The 17,384-nt window shown below is 34.1% G+C and overlaps 1 protein-coding gene across 2 annotated transcripts; it reads right to left on the bottom strand.

Moving 5' to 3' along the window:
* Positions 1-5,776: 5,776 nt before the first annotated feature.
* Positions 5,777-16,217, bottom strand: LOC124933611 (nuclear pore complex protein NUP155-like). 2 transcript variants are annotated; one of them, XM_047474043.1, is made up of 13 exons: positions 15,871-16,217; positions 14,873-15,042; positions 14,639-14,765; positions 13,411-13,673; positions 11,313-12,960; positions 11,014-11,226; positions 10,056-10,303; positions 9,538-9,952; positions 9,288-9,460; positions 8,245-8,578; positions 7,893-8,114; positions 6,908-7,227; positions 5,777-6,274 (listed from the first exon to the last, which is right to left on the bottom strand). In XM_047474043.1, the coding sequence occupies exons 1-13, from the start codon at positions 16,030-16,032 to the stop codon at positions 6,157-6,159; spliced, it is 4,413 nt and encodes a 1,470-aa protein (XP_047329999.1). In that variant the 5' UTR covers positions 16,033-16,217; the 3' UTR covers positions 5,777-6,156. The 2 variants fall into 2 exon arrangements, with proteins under 2 accessions (XP_047329999.1, XP_047330000.1); XM_047474044.1 differs by having other exon boundaries at positions 9,288-9,454.
* Between the last annotated feature and the right edge of the window lie 1,167 nt (positions 16,218-17,384).

Genomic DNA, 17,384 nt, shown 5'->3' with positions numbered 1-17,384 from the left:
TTTCATTTCCTATTATCTAACTGAATTACATTTTTAACCGAAATTATAGTTATAGATTCTAAGTTATTTTTTTATAAAAAAATAATTATAAATAAAATTAATTGAGATTTATAAATAATGCAAAATAACATATACAAAAATAAAATAAAAAGTTAAAATTTGAATATCATCTCTTACTCTCTTATTTGCTTGTGCACTAATCAAGTCGCTACATAGTAATAATAGATTATTAAAATCAATTCTAGTTAATCTCAATTTTCATATGACTCTTAGATATATACATTTTTTTATTTCATTAAGGAAGCAGCCCCACTAACTCGTTAAAGCGGGTGCAGAGCCCTAGAAGAGTGGTACATCCATTTTCAGACCAACTCGAGGAAAATAAGTACACTCAACTAGACTCAACTAGACTTGTGAACTCGGATAGCCTAGGCCATAAAAAGAAATCGAAGATAAGATTGAAGAGAATGAAAGACATATAGTTGTTCCTTATAAGTATAGAAAACGTCCAGAAAAAACTTTCTACTCCACTACCGAGCACTCCCTTATACTGATTAAACCATTTAAGAGGACCCCTTTTATTTGGCTTCGTTATTCTAGACCTAGATTGAGAAGAAGGGGGTGAGCACTATTATTCGTTTATGCTAAAGAAAGACTGAAGGCCAAAAAGCTTATGAAAAAATATTGAAACAAAAAAAAGAAGAGCACCTCATGGGGAAACCGATTCCGCGAGAGCTAAAAAAAATAAGACGCAAAGTCTGGACAGCTTTCAAAGAACATTAAAGAAGCGACTCTCCCATTCTCAACCATGACCTACATAAGTGGTTTTAGAACCCACATTTCAAAAAGTTTTATTAGGTTTTTAGTTAAATTAGTCACCTATCAAAGATAATATGAAGTCCCATTCTCGACTAAATCTTTAATCTCATTCGTATTCTGACAAAATATTATTGATTCTAGAAAGACTATATACAATGAGGAGGAGGACATAACTTTTTTTTTGGAGAACGGTTAGAACCATTTCATTAAAATCTCAGAAGTAGGAGAGTCGGAAATAAAAGTTAGACAAACTCTAGCTATAATTAAGAATGAAAATCAAAAAATTTTAAAAAAAACTTATTAATAGCATTTATACATTCTAAAAAACAGAGATTACAAACATAAAAAACTATATTTAAACATAATCATCCCAACAGAGATTACAAACATAAAAAACTATATTTAAACATAATCATCCCAACATTTGTGTATGTCATCCGTTTTCATTAAGAGACAATCTTCCTCTTTCTCTTCCTCTTCCCCTTCCTCTGACAATGAAAGAAGATTGTATTGAAAAATATGATGAGTATTGTTGTTTCTCATTTAAAATTCTCTCTTTGTACGAGTCTGTTCTGATTTGACAGAACTTACTCAAGACTAAAAGGATAAGTCACCCGGTGATATTGGTTCGAATTCAATTCGTATAAAGAATATGATGAAAATGAGCTAAGTGAATATTATTGAAAAGATCATAACAGAGATTACATCATTTCAAATTAAGATTGTGATACGAGTTTATACAAGACTCGGTCTCCTGAAATCTATAAGACTTGGTCTTTAAGACTCGGTTTCCTAAATCCTAACAGAATCTTAATATATATATATATATATATTATCCTAATCTTATTAGATATAGAATTGGGTCGACCCATTAAGAAGACCCAAATATTCAAAACTACTCAACAAATCTCCACATTGACTTGAATTCTATTAAACAAATCTCCACATTAACTTAAAATCTCCAAGATGCCCAAATTATTAGTTAATGCACAAATGACCCAATGTATTAGTTAATGCCCATATGACTCAGATGACTTAGATGGTTAGATGGTCAGATGCATTAGTCAATGTTTGATGACCCAAATGAATTAGTCAATGCCCATATACATTACTTAATGCTAGAAATGATCCAAATGAATTAGTCGATGACTAAGATGGTCAGATGCATTACTAAATGCCAAATGTTCAGATGTTTTACTCAATGTTAAATGGTCAGATGCATTAGTCAATGGCAGATGTCCTAGATGCATTAGTCAATGCACATATGTATTACTCAATGCTATGAATGACTCAAATAAATTAGTCAATACTTATATGACTTAAATGATCAAATGTATTATTCAATGTGAGATGACTCAGATGCATTAGCCAATATTCATATATATTACTCAATGTCAAAGATGACTTAAATACACAAGTCAATGTCCAGATGACTCAAATGACCTAAATGTCCAAATACATTACACAATTTCAGATGGCATTGATGTACTAAGCAATGTTAATATTCATTACTCAATGTTATAGACTTGAGTTCTCCTAGATGCCCCATATGTTATATCTTCTCTCTTCTTGAGTTGCTTCTAGAGCAACTTAACAGTTTATAATGTTAAGCAAGTCCAAACAATATTGGAACTTGCTATGAGGAAGCGGCTTGATGAACCTATCGACAAGATTATCAATAGTTTATAATTTCTTCACCTTTATTCTCTTCTCACTCATATGACATAGCTTAGTCAGGTTATCTTTGTAAATCTTTGAAGATTCAACAAATAGAACATGAGACAGTAGAACTCTACAGAAAATATAGACTACCATTTTTGACACATTTCAGAACAACATCAGGATCATTGAAGACATTCAAAATTCTACTTTCATCGTTGAACTAAAATCTTTTATTATTTAGCATACTCAAAGATATTAAATTTTTAATAATAAGTGGAACGTGTCTCACTTCATTCAATATACAAAATTTATCATCGTGCATCATGATTTTGATTGAACCAATCCCAACTGCATACTTTGCAATCATTGATAAAATAAATAGAGAATTTAAAATTTCTTATTAGCAAGCATAAAACAAACTAAATGTAATGAAAGATTTTATATAGTTAATGATTACAATAGACTAAAATATCATTAAGTGCTAATAGACTAAAATGCCATTAATTTTAAAATGCTAATAGTTAATGATTTTATATAGTTAAAGATAATAAAAGTAATACATCTAACATCCACTCTCAAACTCATGATATAACAGTAATGAGCATTGAGAGTTTTTTAGTCAGAAAACGAGTGCGAAGTCGAGTGCATTTTTGTAATTATATCAGCAATCTATAAGGAGGATTGAACGAATGGCAAAGTGATGGTGTGAGTATGTAGATGATGACGAGTGACATGACAATCAATCTCGATATGTTTGGTTTACTTGTGAAAGACATAACTCCGTGCAATCTGAATAGCACTCTAATTATCGCAATGTAGCGAATTGGGTGAGAAAGAGAAATACCCATATCAGTAATCAGCGTAACTAAACAATTTCACAGGTAGTCGAGGTCATGGCACGATACTCAGCTTATGTAGAAGACCGGGAGATAACATCTTGTTTTTTGCTCTTCCACGAAATAAGCGAATCATCGAGGAAAATATGATATTCTGTGGTCGACTTACGGTCCGTAAGATCACCAGCCCAATCTGCATCAGAGTAGGTGCACAACTCTAATGAAGACGTGGAAGGAACATGAGACTATAAAATTGAGTGCCCCGAAGATACATGATAATACAAAAAACATCAGCACAATGAACTGTAGTAGGGAAAATGACAAACTGACTAACCACATGAACTGCATGCATAATGTCTGAGCGAGTTATAGTAAGATAAACTAAGTTGCCAACAGGTACAATAAAAATTAGAATCCTCCAAATGAGTGTCATCGGACGAAGAGTAATTAACATTAGTCTCAATGGGTGTATCAACAATTCGATTGCGGTTAGTTGATCACACTCAAACAAATCGGCAATATACTTAGATTGAGATAAAAGATAACATTTTGGAGAATAAGCTACCTCAATTCCCAAAAAATAGCGTAGAATGCTCAAATTTTTCATAGAGAATGGATGTGTCAACTCAGACTTCAATGATTCAATATCATCATTATCATCACCTGTAATAAACATATCATCAACATACAATGATAGAAGAATACGTCATGTTGTTGTACGCTTGACAAATAAAGCCGAATCATGGTGACTAGGAAGAGAGTCAAACAAAGCGATCAACATAGAGAATTTTTCAAACTAGGCACGTGGTGTTTGTTTGAGATCATAAACAGCTTTGCAAAGTTTGCAAACTTCACCAAGCTGATGAGGAATATCCGGGGGAGACATCATATAAACCTTTTCATTAAGGTCACCATTAAGAAAGCATTATTCACATCCATTTGAGAGATTTTTCATTAGCAAACCGAGACAACAACAATCAAAGTGCAAACAGTCGTCATTTTCGCAACAGGAGCAAATGTTTCCTCATAATCTATGCCATATTTTTTAGAATACCCTTTAGAAACAAGTCGAGTCTTGTATCGCTCAATGGAACCATCTGATTTTGTTTTAATCTTGTAGACCCAACAAGTTCCAATGGCATATTTTCTAGATGGTAGTGAAACTAAATCTCATGTATAAGTATTATGTAAAGTAGTAAGTTTCTCAACCATAGCAACCTGCCAAAGGGGATCACGAACTACCTCTCTATAAGATGAATGCTCAGAAAAGCGATGAACATAGGTTACAAAGGAAACAAATGGAGTAGAATAAAAAGAGTGTTTAAAATCGTGAAGTTTAGTAGATTTACAAATATGAGAGGAGTGACGAGGAGGAGGATCCACAATCTCATCCGGTAATTGGGTCGTCGTAGGAGTAGGGACATGGGAGGTGGATGCATCATGAACCAAAGTATTAGATAGATCTTCATCGGGCTCAATGTCAAAGGGATCAATACGAACTACATATGTTTGGGCCATATGATGTAAACTAGCAGGAACAAAGAAGAATGAAATGTGATCTAAAAAAACATGACGCGAGACATACAATTTTTGACTAATTGGATCAAAACAACGATGTCCTCTTTAACCAAGACCATAACCCAGAAAGTCACATAAGGCAGACCGGGGAGACAACTTATTACGCTCAACATGTGATTGAAGAAAAAAACAAATACAACCGAAAACACGCAACAATGAATAATCAGGTGATTGACCTTATTATTTTTCAAAAGGGGATAAACCTGAATTATGAGATATTTGGATTCTATTGATCACATGGTGTTCGTCCACTGACTCAATTTTTTTCTTTTAACCGAATTATATCTGGCTCGCCCCTATTTCAAATATCCGTGTGGATAATTGTGCTTCTTGCACGCTTCCTTAGGATTGTGAAGTAGAGGAAGAAAAAAAGGTGTCTTTTCTTTATTTATCGGGTCTCACTTTCGAGCAAGTTAGAAAGGAAAGGAACGTCTTGTATGAACACCATATGATCATCATCTGACGATCGATGTTTTCCTCTTCACTTCAAAGGTTCAATGGAACGAACCTCTTCAGAGGTTCAGTGGTTGCCCAGAGAGAAATTTCGAGATGTGCATTGACTATAACGACACACGAACCTCTTCAGAGGTTCAGTGGTTGCCCAGAGAGAAATTTCAAGATGTGCATTGACTATAACGACACGGATCAAACTCAAAAGAAGAGAAGGAAAGAGATAATTATTGAAAGGAAACCGTATTCATTGTTTCTTCTTCGTCAAGTTCTTATTTAGGGGCATATGGAAAGGGCCCTTATTCTATTTTTTTATTTTTTTTAAGAAGGGAAAGTATGACAAGAAGATATTAGAACGCGCATTTAAATAATAAATAAATAACAAACCAAAACCTAAGAAATAATAAATTAAGAAACTGCAAAACAAAAACAAAAAAAACTGGCTTGAATTTTAAATAATACAAGGAAAACAATACAAGCTTGTTTATCTTGCATTCTCCACAAGTGTGGCCTACACTGATTTAACAATAAAACAAAAGACTGCAAAACAAGTTGTACAAAAATTAATGTGGAGAAATTAAATAGTGTACATTTTCCTACCATACAATATTTGAAAGAAAAAAAACTAAAATAAAATTGAACTGAAGAGTGGATAGAATGATTAATAATCTTATTCCAAAGTGCTTTTGAATTTGGATCTCTGATGCTTCTAAAAGTAGGTAACAAGTTTTCTCCTTCATACACATTTCTCAAAAGTATAAAGATGCTTTGTGCAATGGATGATGATACTTTCAAATAACCCGGAGAAGAATTAGAACCGCCTGTAAGGATATGGGCTCAACACAAACTCTTCCAGCTCTTTAAAACAGCGATAAACACCTTCTGTTTGGTTCTGGGGAAGTGGCAATCTCCTTACTTCAGTCATATACCTGCACAAAACATTTGAATATTGAAATACTTGACAAGGAAAATAATGTGAAACTATAATGTGGGAAAAATACTTAAAAACACTATTTATGTAACTTGATTAATTTACATGGGTTAAAGTTGTCTTTTGATTATAATACTTATCCAATGAACTTAATTCAAATAAACTCTCCTCCGAGAAAATAATGTGAAACTGAAAATTAAGTGTTAAGAATAAATGTTGGTTCAAATTTGAAGTACTTGATGCAAATTGACCTGATAATAATGTTTGAAAAGTATTTAATGACTATGTTACCCTTGTAGTGACGTAACTTTCAAGGGTTAAAGTTGTCTTTTGTAAGCTCATATTATACTACCGAGTTAAGTCATTCATAACTTACCAAACCAAGCTAGTTATTCTAGCTTTCATGTTTTAGCTTAATTTGAGCTGAGTCTAAAGAATGAAGGGGTTTTAAGTAACACTGACCAAATTGACTTATTTTAAATAAGTACTTTCATTTTTCAGATTAAGTGATGCACTACATTATCAAACATTGCCTTAGTTACTTAGATTAAGTGATAAGTTGTATTATCAAGCAGTGCAAGCTACAAAAAAGTTCAGAAACTATAAATAGAAAGGGAATAGAATAGTTGACCTGTTCGCAGCACTTGTGATCTTATCACGAGTCCCTTGGTTAAGGGCAGTAGTTTGATCAGGTAAGAATGATCGGCTATTAATTAGGGAGGCCCCTGCCCTACTATTTGTACCCAATGTAGACATGGCCCACTCGCGAAGCACAACCAGGACCGAACGAAGCATGCGCAATCTTAGAGTTGCTGATGGCAAAATTGCTCCATTCGATAGAAGTTGGTCGTAGGAATTCAACACAGGTTCTATAGCACCCTTACAAGCAGCAAGAAGAGCTCTTGCTATGTCTTCATCTCCAACAGATTCAGCCCCTGAAGTTGACCGCTCCTAATCAATAATTCAAAATTCAAAAGTTTAGTTTTTGTTTGTGTTATCAACTTATAGAACATGTTCATTTTCAACCTGTTTTAAAAATTAATAAATCTCGAAACTAAGAAATAAACTGTTTTGCAACAAGATTCAATGACCAAACAAAAGTTTATATATTTTACTTGGGCAATGTTTGATATAGGGTTTTTTGAATAACCAAGTGGTTGTTTCCAAATAACTTGTCTGATGTAGGTTATTGAAAATCAAGTTATTTGGGTAAAAAAAAAGAACATTAAAGAGTATAAATATATAATGAACACAACATTTTTTTTAGATAGATGGTGTTCTGTATTTAGAATGATTTGATCGATGATTTGATAAGGGAGATTTGGATTAAATTGAAACAACCCTTTAACAAACAGGACTTAAGCTATAGAGCTTGTTTGATGTGGGATTATTTGAAAAAGAAATAGGTTAGGAAATTTGATAATAAAAATAAGGGTTATTTGGGTTAAAACTAAAATGTCTTTTTGTATTTAAAAATAAAGCAAGGGTATTTTAGTATTTTGGTTGAAGAACCAAGTGATTTGATGATTAAAAAATTACATTATGTGATAAAAGATTTTTTTTCAAAATAATCAAATAACCAAATACACTATCAATTCTATGAAATGGAGGTGTACCAAGGCAGCTTTCTCGAGGTGAAGACACAAACTATCCAATGGTAGTACAACAGCTCCATCTCCAAGGTAAACATTAGAACCAACCCTTTTAAGGACTGCACAAGCTTCTGCAATCCCACTCTTTGAAAGAGCCTGATCCATCAGTCTAGCCCATGTCTCCCTTATAATACTGTTATCTGTATCACCAGAATAGTTCGCAAAGTATAGCATCTCCAAGCAGATCTGCACCACAAAATATAATCAGAAAAAGAAAACTTAGGAAACGTTTTTTTAATCTGTTTCTGTATCCTGATCCAATACGAAAACAAAAAAAGGAATTTATAATAGTGGAATCTGTTTATGGTCTGCATACCTCCCAAATCTCAAATGGAACGGCATACTCATTGTATAGTTGAGTGATGCTTTTAAGATCTGTTGATAACTCCTTGACCTTTTCTCCGACAGAATGCAAAAAGTTAGCATCTGCTGATGAATCATTAAGAGTAGACTCAGCCGAACTAGGGGAAGCCTCCATGTTAGAGGCAATGGACTCCAGTTCCTCTTTGATCTTGATTTGAAACCTAAGAACAGCAAGCTTTCCTTCAAGGAGATCAAGCAGCCCATCATCATAAGCACCGCGATTGGAGACATCTGGATTGTCACTGGCATTCTTCGCCTGTAAGACTGCATTACTCAAGTATTGACACCTGAAATTCAAAAGGCAACAGCCTAAATGATTGCTGGAAATTCACAGGGAAAAAGGAGTTCGTCGATTTAAACAAGGCTTTGTTTGATCTGGGGTTATTTGAATAACCAGGTGGCTATTTTCAAATAATCTTGCTTGATGTATTTGGGGTTGAGTAAAAAAAAATATATATATATATTCAGCTAGACGATATCATGGTATTTTATTGATGATTTGAATGATGTGGGAGTAGACTATTGATGGGATATTGGGTTACTTCGAAATAATTTCAAATAACCAACATCAAACAAGTCCTAAATGACAGTAGCTGAACATAAATTAGGAATGTGGTTTTTTAGCCTGCTCAAAATCATGTAGACAGATTTCAGAACCTTTTAATTTGAAAAAAGCAACAACTTAACAGAAATAGAAGATGTTTTCCTTGTAAAGGACAGAACCATAGTCAAGGACAAGAGTAAGCCAGTTGGCAAACATCTCAGAAGAAAGTGATAGTAGCTTCAACCATAAGTTTTTGGTGTTAACTCCAGCAGGCGAAGGTTGAATTTTCAATCAAATGATATTTTATTAGAAAAATAATTAGAACAAATCTATTCAACCTCTTTTTTTCAAAACAAGTGAAAATATTAGTATTACTCGGCAAAAAAGCAATTTAAACTACAGCATTTATTATAATCAATACAGAAAACAATTGAATAAGAAATGACAATTACCTCTGCTCTAATGTAGGCGCATCTGCTCCATCACCAGATCTCCTTTCTGTTAGCCTTAACAGCACATGAGCTGCAAGAGCATGTTGCCTCTTCAGGACATAATATCGTGCTAGGAGTTCAGAATATTTTACTTGATTCTCTTGATTATGTGCTTGCGAATATATAGTCTGGCCCTAGAAACAAGATAATACAATCTTTCATATAAAACAAATTTTGAAGTCCAACTGGCAGAAAAAGGTAAAATACTAACCTCTTGTACAGGTTCACGCAGAGCATTCTGTAAAAAAGGGGCTAGGTCAGGACCTCCATACTCCAACAACTCATTTTCAAGGCCCAGATCAATTAATGTCCTGTATAGAAACTCGTGAAACGATCTATCAGTTGACTGAACGCCAAGTTGAACAATTTGATGAATATACTTCTTGCGGGATGCTGGATCAAGTGTTGATTGTGCCACAGGCCTAATAGGAGAACCAAACTCCCTACTATGAGAAGTTCCACCTTTCAAAGAACGCAAAGCAGAAGTCACAATTTCATAACACTGTTCACGTTGAGCAAGAGCACGTCCTCTCACTCCAGCATCTATCTGTTCATTATAGGCATCACCAGCAGGATCAAGAGCCTCAGCCTTCTGTAAGGGCAAACGAACAACTGCTTCATAAAATCTGCAATGAGATAACACAAGTATCATTAGTATTTTGCAATGGTTAAACAGAAATATAAGCTAATTGAGAGGTTTCTGCGTTCAGCTTGGCGGATTAAACAAACCTCAAGTCTTCAAAACGTTTGCAGACTGTTCGTAAATCTGCAGATTCAGGAATCTTACTTAAGTGGTTGAAAGCTTCTCTGGCAAGGTTTTGCCTCTCCTCCGCATCAGGATATACAGAAGCTCTTTCTAAACATTCTACAGCAAGATAAAATTTGTAATCTGACTCCTTATAGTAGCTTGGACATCCCTCCCTTAGCCTAGTACTTATGTCACCCACGGTTCCCCTGCCATCTGGACCAGTGTAATACTGGGTAGGTGTATGATAATTGACACAAACAGTTAGAGCTTGGGAAGACCTTGTTTGATGAGAAAGTGGATTATTTAGGTTAAAGGACTAAAATATCCTTTGTATTTAATATTTTAAAATGTTTAAAGAAATAAAGTAAGGCTAATTTAGTTGATGATTTGATTGATCAAGAGATTTGTGATGGGATAAGGGGTTATTTGGATTAAATTCAAATAACCCTTCATCAACCAAGGCCTAGTCAATCAAATTATTAAAATCATCAACAAAAATACTTCATTTCTATACTAGGACCTTGTTTGATGAGATGATTGATGACGGGATAAGGGGTTATTTGGAATAAATTCAAATAACCCTTTAGAAATGACTGGCCAAAATCCAAATCAATCAAATCATCAACTAAAATACTTCATTTCTTAACTATCTAAACTAAGACCTTGTTTGATGACGGGATAAGAGGTTATTTGGATTAAATTCAAATAACCCTTCATCAAACCAAGCCTTGATTTTGAAATGACATGGCCTAATATATATATTAGTATATCTACTGATTTTTGACAACTTATGAGAAACCGTTAATAGAAGATGATAAATAATAATCTATTTAAAATTATAATTATCTAAAGCTTCCAATAGAAATATGAAGAAGACCAACAAACAGCTACTAGTAAGTCAATGACTATTTTATATAGGATCCGAAAATATATAAATACCTCCATTAAAGCCGATATAAGTCTTGTAGCAAGCTGGTCCCCTTCTTCAGTACAAACTAATTGATGAAATGTCAACTGAGCCAGTGCTTGCTTTAGCGTAGCATCAAAATTTTGAACCAAGCGTGTGAGATGATGCTGGGAAACTAGTTGAAGAAGAAAAAGAGCTTGAGCAGACCTAAGAAGTAACTGCCTGATACACTCCATTGCTCTCACCTACAAGGACAGGGAAAGAGCTCTAGCTTTAGAGATAAGAGCAAACAATAGTAAGACGACAACAGGATAACTAATTCCAAACTCACTTCCATGGTAGCTAATTCAGTGGAATTATATGGGAGTCTTTGTCTCTTATTCGATGAGACGACATCAGCAGATCCAACATTCCTAGAATAAGTACCAAATAAGTTCCTTACAGCACCCAAATCTGAACCAGCCCCAAACAGAATTGAACCAGACACGTCTCCAATTCCCGCAACACAACCATACAACCCCCTTCTCTGATTCCTCCTAGACCTAAGAAACTTCTCCAAAGAACGAATTTTATCCTCGAGAATTCGCATTGCACCCGACGATAGCCTGCATGAAACCATTTCATTTTCAGCCGCAAGACTGGAAGCACTCGAGCCTTTTGCCACTATAACTGGAAGCTCCCACAAAGGCAAAAGTAATCTCGATGTGCACAAACAGAGCCCCTCATGTGCACCTGAAAAAACAGGCTCAGCTTCTTGGACAACTTGGCCCATGCTGAATCCACCAGTAACAGTTCTGGTGTTCGATAATGCACCACTACCACCTTCCAGCAATGGCATTCCAACAAGTCTTGGATCCTCGAAAGCCTCAGCTGCCTTCTCCGCAACAAAGTTACTGATGATATTTTCCGTTTGGACTATTTTAGAAGCAAGTATTAAGCACATTGCCGCTGACTCTCCAGCTCCAAATCGGTTGAAAAATTCCTCCAAGGTTGATCTAGCCAGACTAGACTCCAACAATTTCCTCAGGATGTCAACTGGCCTGTTGAAGACTAGTTCCATCATCCCCATTGTGCTGAATACAACCATTCTTCTTCTAGGTAATATATGTTGAGTTGAAAGATCCCCTCTAGCCCAAAGCTTTCCTGATTCCTTTACAGAATCTTCCCCAAAATTGTCAAACCCACAAAATTCTAATTGAGAATATAACGACTGCATAGCAGTTGCCGCATCTGGTAGGGGTAAAATGTCGGCCACAAACAGCATACGACCCTCAACGGGTAGTGAAGATACAAACTCTCGAAGTGCCCGAGAACTTCTTGCACCTGTTCCAAAATTACCAGTTAAAGGAGATTGTGTGCTTGAATCCTTGTTTACAATAAGAAGAGGTGACATGGTTGACGGCGATGAATCAGAGAGAATGAGAGTTCCAGCAGAATAATATGAGGATTCAATTTTTAGTGACAGCTCCTCATCCTGAGAACGCCCAGCAAGAGATATCGGTCCAAAAGCTCCACCTACGCCTAGAGGAGGAGAAGGCCTGGTTGTCACAACTTTCAAGCAATATGGCTTGTGATTATTGGCATCAAATGCACTCAACCCAGCAATACCACCATTATTTCCACTAGATGAAGTAGTTGTTAAATACAATCTTCTGCCATCAGATAGAACAACAACAAGATGAAGCCCCTTCGATTCCAGTGTTGAAAGAGGAGAAATGCAAACAATTGATGTCTTTGCTGGTCTAGCTAGGGGTCTTGATCCAGCCGCAGGTCTACCACCAAAATTTGCATCTCTCACGTTAACTAGATTTTTCTCTTCTGCAACTTTTTTGAGTGCATCATTACCATTAATTCCAAGAAAAAACACTTGGATTTTCATCTCCTCTGTGCGTGCATACAGGATATGCCTCTCATTATCAACAACCATTTCGATAATAGAGTCAGCAGCTCCAAATTTGAATACATTGGGAACTACCCATCTGAAGTACACATTCACAAGTACAAATATATTAGATGGTCATATAAAGAAGAATTCAAATACATACTTTGCAGTTTGAAAAAAAGTTGACAAGAGGTTATATTGACACATGGAAATGTAGGTTTATTAAATGAACAATTTCAAATACTTGCAACTTGCAAGATGTATTTGCACTTTTTTTTCCAAAACCTATTGAGTAAATCAAAATATTATTGCACAACCTTTATCTGATTTCTATTGGTAGATAAACATGTGAGCCACTACTTGGCAACGATATATTTACTAAACAAAAATACTGATGCATAGGCATTATCTTTAGATATTTTGTCATTCTTGTGATAATATTATTTTTTTAAATGTGGAAGTTAAAGAGAACTTAAAATTTGAGGCCACGGTTTTTTTTTTTGCAAATACAATTGATGGTATCCAATATAGGTTGAAAGATATATACCTTGAAATGACACTTCCTAATCCTGAGGTGACACAAATTTTTCTACAGCGTTTTTGCCATGCCGAACCAGCTGAATAAAGTAATTCATAGATATGGCCATCACGTCCAGCCAGGAAAATACGACCCCCATCAGTACATGTGATGCATGTCATTGTAACCCCATCAGAGGGTACTGTATACTCTGGAAAAAGTTGGAGTGAAACTTCTGCATATGGGTCTGTACCATCACTCTTTCCAGAACAGCAGACACCTACAAGTATCAACTGAGGACGATAGAAGACAAATACAATCACTCACATAATAAAATATACATAAAGATAAAGATGGGGGCTCATGAAATAAATCAGAAATGAGCTTCCTCTGAGAAAAAACACAGCTAATCAGTAGTACTTGTTAACAAAATAAATAAGACAAAGATTTATCAATGCTGAAAAAGAAGCGAAAGATACAAAAGGCATAGTTAGAGGTATTAGGTTCCTAAAAGAGATAAATTCCAGAAGGAAATAAAAAGACCAAGAAAATACAAAACTGATCCAATTATACATCTCATGAATAAATTCCGATCAGTGATTGCTAATTAAGCTATGACGGGTATACCAGTTAAAAAGAAATCCTAAACACTAAAAATGGTACGGATTTGTGTTTATGTAAATTTATTCATCAACAGAACCAAGAAATGTTTCCACTACTATAAATATGTCAATGGTTTTCAAATGATGTCGAGAATGGGATTATCAGTCCAGTTACATCTACAGAACTTGTAGCAAACAGAATTATTACCAAAATGAGCTCTGCAGGAATGGATGTTTATATGTATGCATAATGTTGAAAAATTATTTTGACTAACATTTCAAGCCAAGCAAATGGTCATTCTTTCCTATGATTTATTGAATTAGCTTGACTGGTTCACAGTGACAAAAGTATCAAATACAACAAGTTAGTTTATAGTTTGTGGAGTTCAAACCAATCAAAACTATACGGATGCAGATAAGGAAACACATGCACTACCAACACAAGATTGCATATTTATGATGTTCAAAAGTGATGAATTACTGATTCTACATCCACTTACAGATTTTCTGATAGAATGTCTGAACTAATATAAAAGATAATAAATACCAAAATGATAGTCACAGAAGTATGGTATATAGCATTAACTAGTAGAGATGTGAATGATAGGCAAAAACTATATGGGAGAAAAAGACACATCAAATAAGGATGCCATTACCTCAACAGGAGTAGCTAAGATCAAAAGGTGTTGAATAGCTTCAATAAAAACGCCAGGTTTTGCTTTGGCTAAACCAACAGCACAAATAGCTTGTTCGTCCCCATTATATTCAGGACATTGATCATCCCTAAGCCATATAACAAATAGAGAAATCAAAAGACATTTCTTTAGCGAGACACGCATAAAATAAGAATAAGAGTAATATATGATATCCTTTGAACCATTTGGTCTAACCACTTATCAAAGCGCCACAAAAACAAGGAATTATCTACAGATGCCCAAGCCCTGCGAATCTCTGGGAAAATTCCACATAAAGCAGTTCCTTCCCCACCGGCTACATTGTATCTTTCAATAAGTATAGGAGGTAGCTCCCAGGTATTCGCCACTTCAACCAAAGGAGGCCACTGAAATTACTTGCACAATGTAAGATTACGAAGATAATGCATCAAGTCAAACAAAATGGAAGTTTAATTTAGCCAATTAGTTACAACTTCAGTTATCCATTTATTACAAATATGTTTCCATAGATAAGGATGTGTACTTAGAGGACAAAGTAGCATGTAATAAGTAATAGAACTGTATCAACATACCACTCATCTTGCTAATTACGAACATGTTAAAAAAGACTGTACACAATACAAATATCAGAGCTAATTTTGAAGGCTAGGGCACTCCAGAGTGGTTTTACACTGATGGGTTCATGTCCATTTGTTTGAAAAGTTGAAATTAAGGATTAGATTATCAAATGATGAGAGAAGTGTCATTAAGGATTGAATCATGCCCTTATAAGCCAATTACTCATCCTATTACACATCACTATGTTTCAATCCAAACTTCATCCAATCCGTGAAACAAACCACCTTTACAAAATGTGCATTCTCCCTGCAACATTCTAATAGTTACAGATGATAAACCCACAATGTCTGGATATGAAATAAACAGACAGATGAGGGGGAAGTTTATGTATCTAGTCCAATCGTTCAAGACCATCATCTCCATAGGTGGGTACAATTGTGAGAAGGACACTTCCTTAGTTAATTTCCAAAGGATATAAAATTCAAATATTACCCATAGCTAAAACTCGAAGAGCTCCAAATAGAAGAAATTGAAAATAAAAAACAAAAAAAACTTTTGAAGTATTTCCCGACTTACAAATTCTCGTTTGAAGCTTAAGTGAACAAGAAATCGGTAAGTTGAGAAGTGAAGTTGTACTTCTTAGAGCACTGAATTACCTCTCTAGGATGAGTTGCATATGGGTGACTAGTGTATCTAGACGCTTCAAGAGATTCTTCGAGATCAAGTTGCGCGGAGACATCTCGTCCAATGCGGTCAGTAATTACGAGACAAGCATTGGAAACATCACGCAGAACAATCTCGCTATCCCAAGAAGACATTTTTGCTCAAAGAAACCCTAGATTCGTAACTGATGAATGCCGATTAGCACACGTATTTACTAGGGTTTGTGAAATTGAAAGCGAAACAACGGATTAAAGAGTGTAGAAAGAGAATATTCCGTTCAAAGTTGAGATTTTTAGAGAGAGAGATGGAAGAGGGTTTTTGCTCCTTCGAAGGAGAGGGGGTTTAACGATGATGGCCGGCGGGCAACGGGCAACGGACCCTAATAAACCCCTAATTGCTTGTAATTAATAGATTTACAAAATAATATTTAAAATTTTGAAATAAATAAATAATAATTATTAAATATAATTATTAATTATTTAATATTTTGAATGAATTGTATAACAAATATTTATTATATATGACATTTTTAAGTTTTATAAATTTTATTGAGTAATTATTTATATGTTCCTCTTGAGACGAGTGACGTAGGTACACAAGAGTACTTCGACGACGATTGTACAATTATATTAACGGTTGCAATTATATTAACGGCGATAAAACGACAAAAATATAAGAATCTTAATTTATGCATAATAAATGTTGGAAAAAAAAACTTAGGGTTTATATGGACTATTAGAGATGATAATGATATTTATTTTTTTGGAACATAATGAATATATCATTTCTTATGTTAATGTATATAGTTTAATCTTTACTTATCAAATGTTTAGAAAACTTAAAAAAAAAATCAAGAAACTGACTGTTACATTAAGTACAAATAACTAGAGAACTTGTTCTATCAAGTTTAAATTTATTATTTGAAACCTTACTATTTAGTTATTTATAATCTTTTAAAAAATTAACTACAATTTTAGAGATTTTACAAGCATATAATTGGAACTCAGGTGCTAAATTTAAAAATAATATATAAATTTTTAAAATATAATATATTATAAAATACAAATAAAAACTTAATTTCAATTCTATTTTGTCCCTTTACACAAATAAAACATTATAGTAAACTAGATCACTAAAATTACTTATGGGTGATGTGTAATGGGTTGGATAAATTTAAATTCCATCATATTAAAGTGCGTTATACTTATTTAAGATTCTACGTCAAAAGAACTGGATGTATCATATATTGAGTTGGTTTGATAGTTGTTTAGATATTCGACCCTATTACATTTTAAACTAATTTTAAAATAATTAATTAACAAAATTAAGTAAACGATTAATATAAAATAATTTCAAACAAATTTTTTTGGATAAATTTAAATACGCTCATATGTTTTTTTTTTTTAAATTAGTATGACACTCATAGTCATAACTTTCACTTTCATTTAAAACGTTTTAAGTGAGAATCAAACTTGTAACATTTGATATCTCATGAACAACAACTCCT

Source organism: Impatiens glandulifera, chromosome 4, assembly GCF_907164915.1.
Source record: "Impatiens glandulifera chromosome 4, dImpGla2.1, whole genome shotgun sequence".
Taxonomy (NCBI): Eukaryota; Viridiplantae; Streptophyta; class Magnoliopsida; order Ericales; family Balsaminaceae; genus Impatiens; species Impatiens glandulifera.
This window is presented reverse-complemented; position numbering and strand designations above follow the sequence as displayed.

What these genes read in the sequence shown, in the direction of transcription:
- LOC124933611 (XM_047474043.1), bottom strand. Translation starts at nt 16,032, where the DNA reads ATGTCTTCTTGGGATAGCGAGATTGTTCTGCGTGATGTTTCCAATGCT. An exon ending in ATGCAACTCATCCTAGAGAG is followed by an intron (nt 15,043 to 15,870) that starts GTAATTCAGTGC and finishes AAGTAATTTCAG; the next exon opens with TGGCCTCCTTTGGTTGAAGT. An exon ending in TTCCATTTGAGATTTGGGAG is followed by an intron (nt 8,115 to 8,244) that starts GTATGCAGACCA and finishes TTTGTGGTGCAG; the next exon opens with ATCTGCTTGGAGATGCTATA.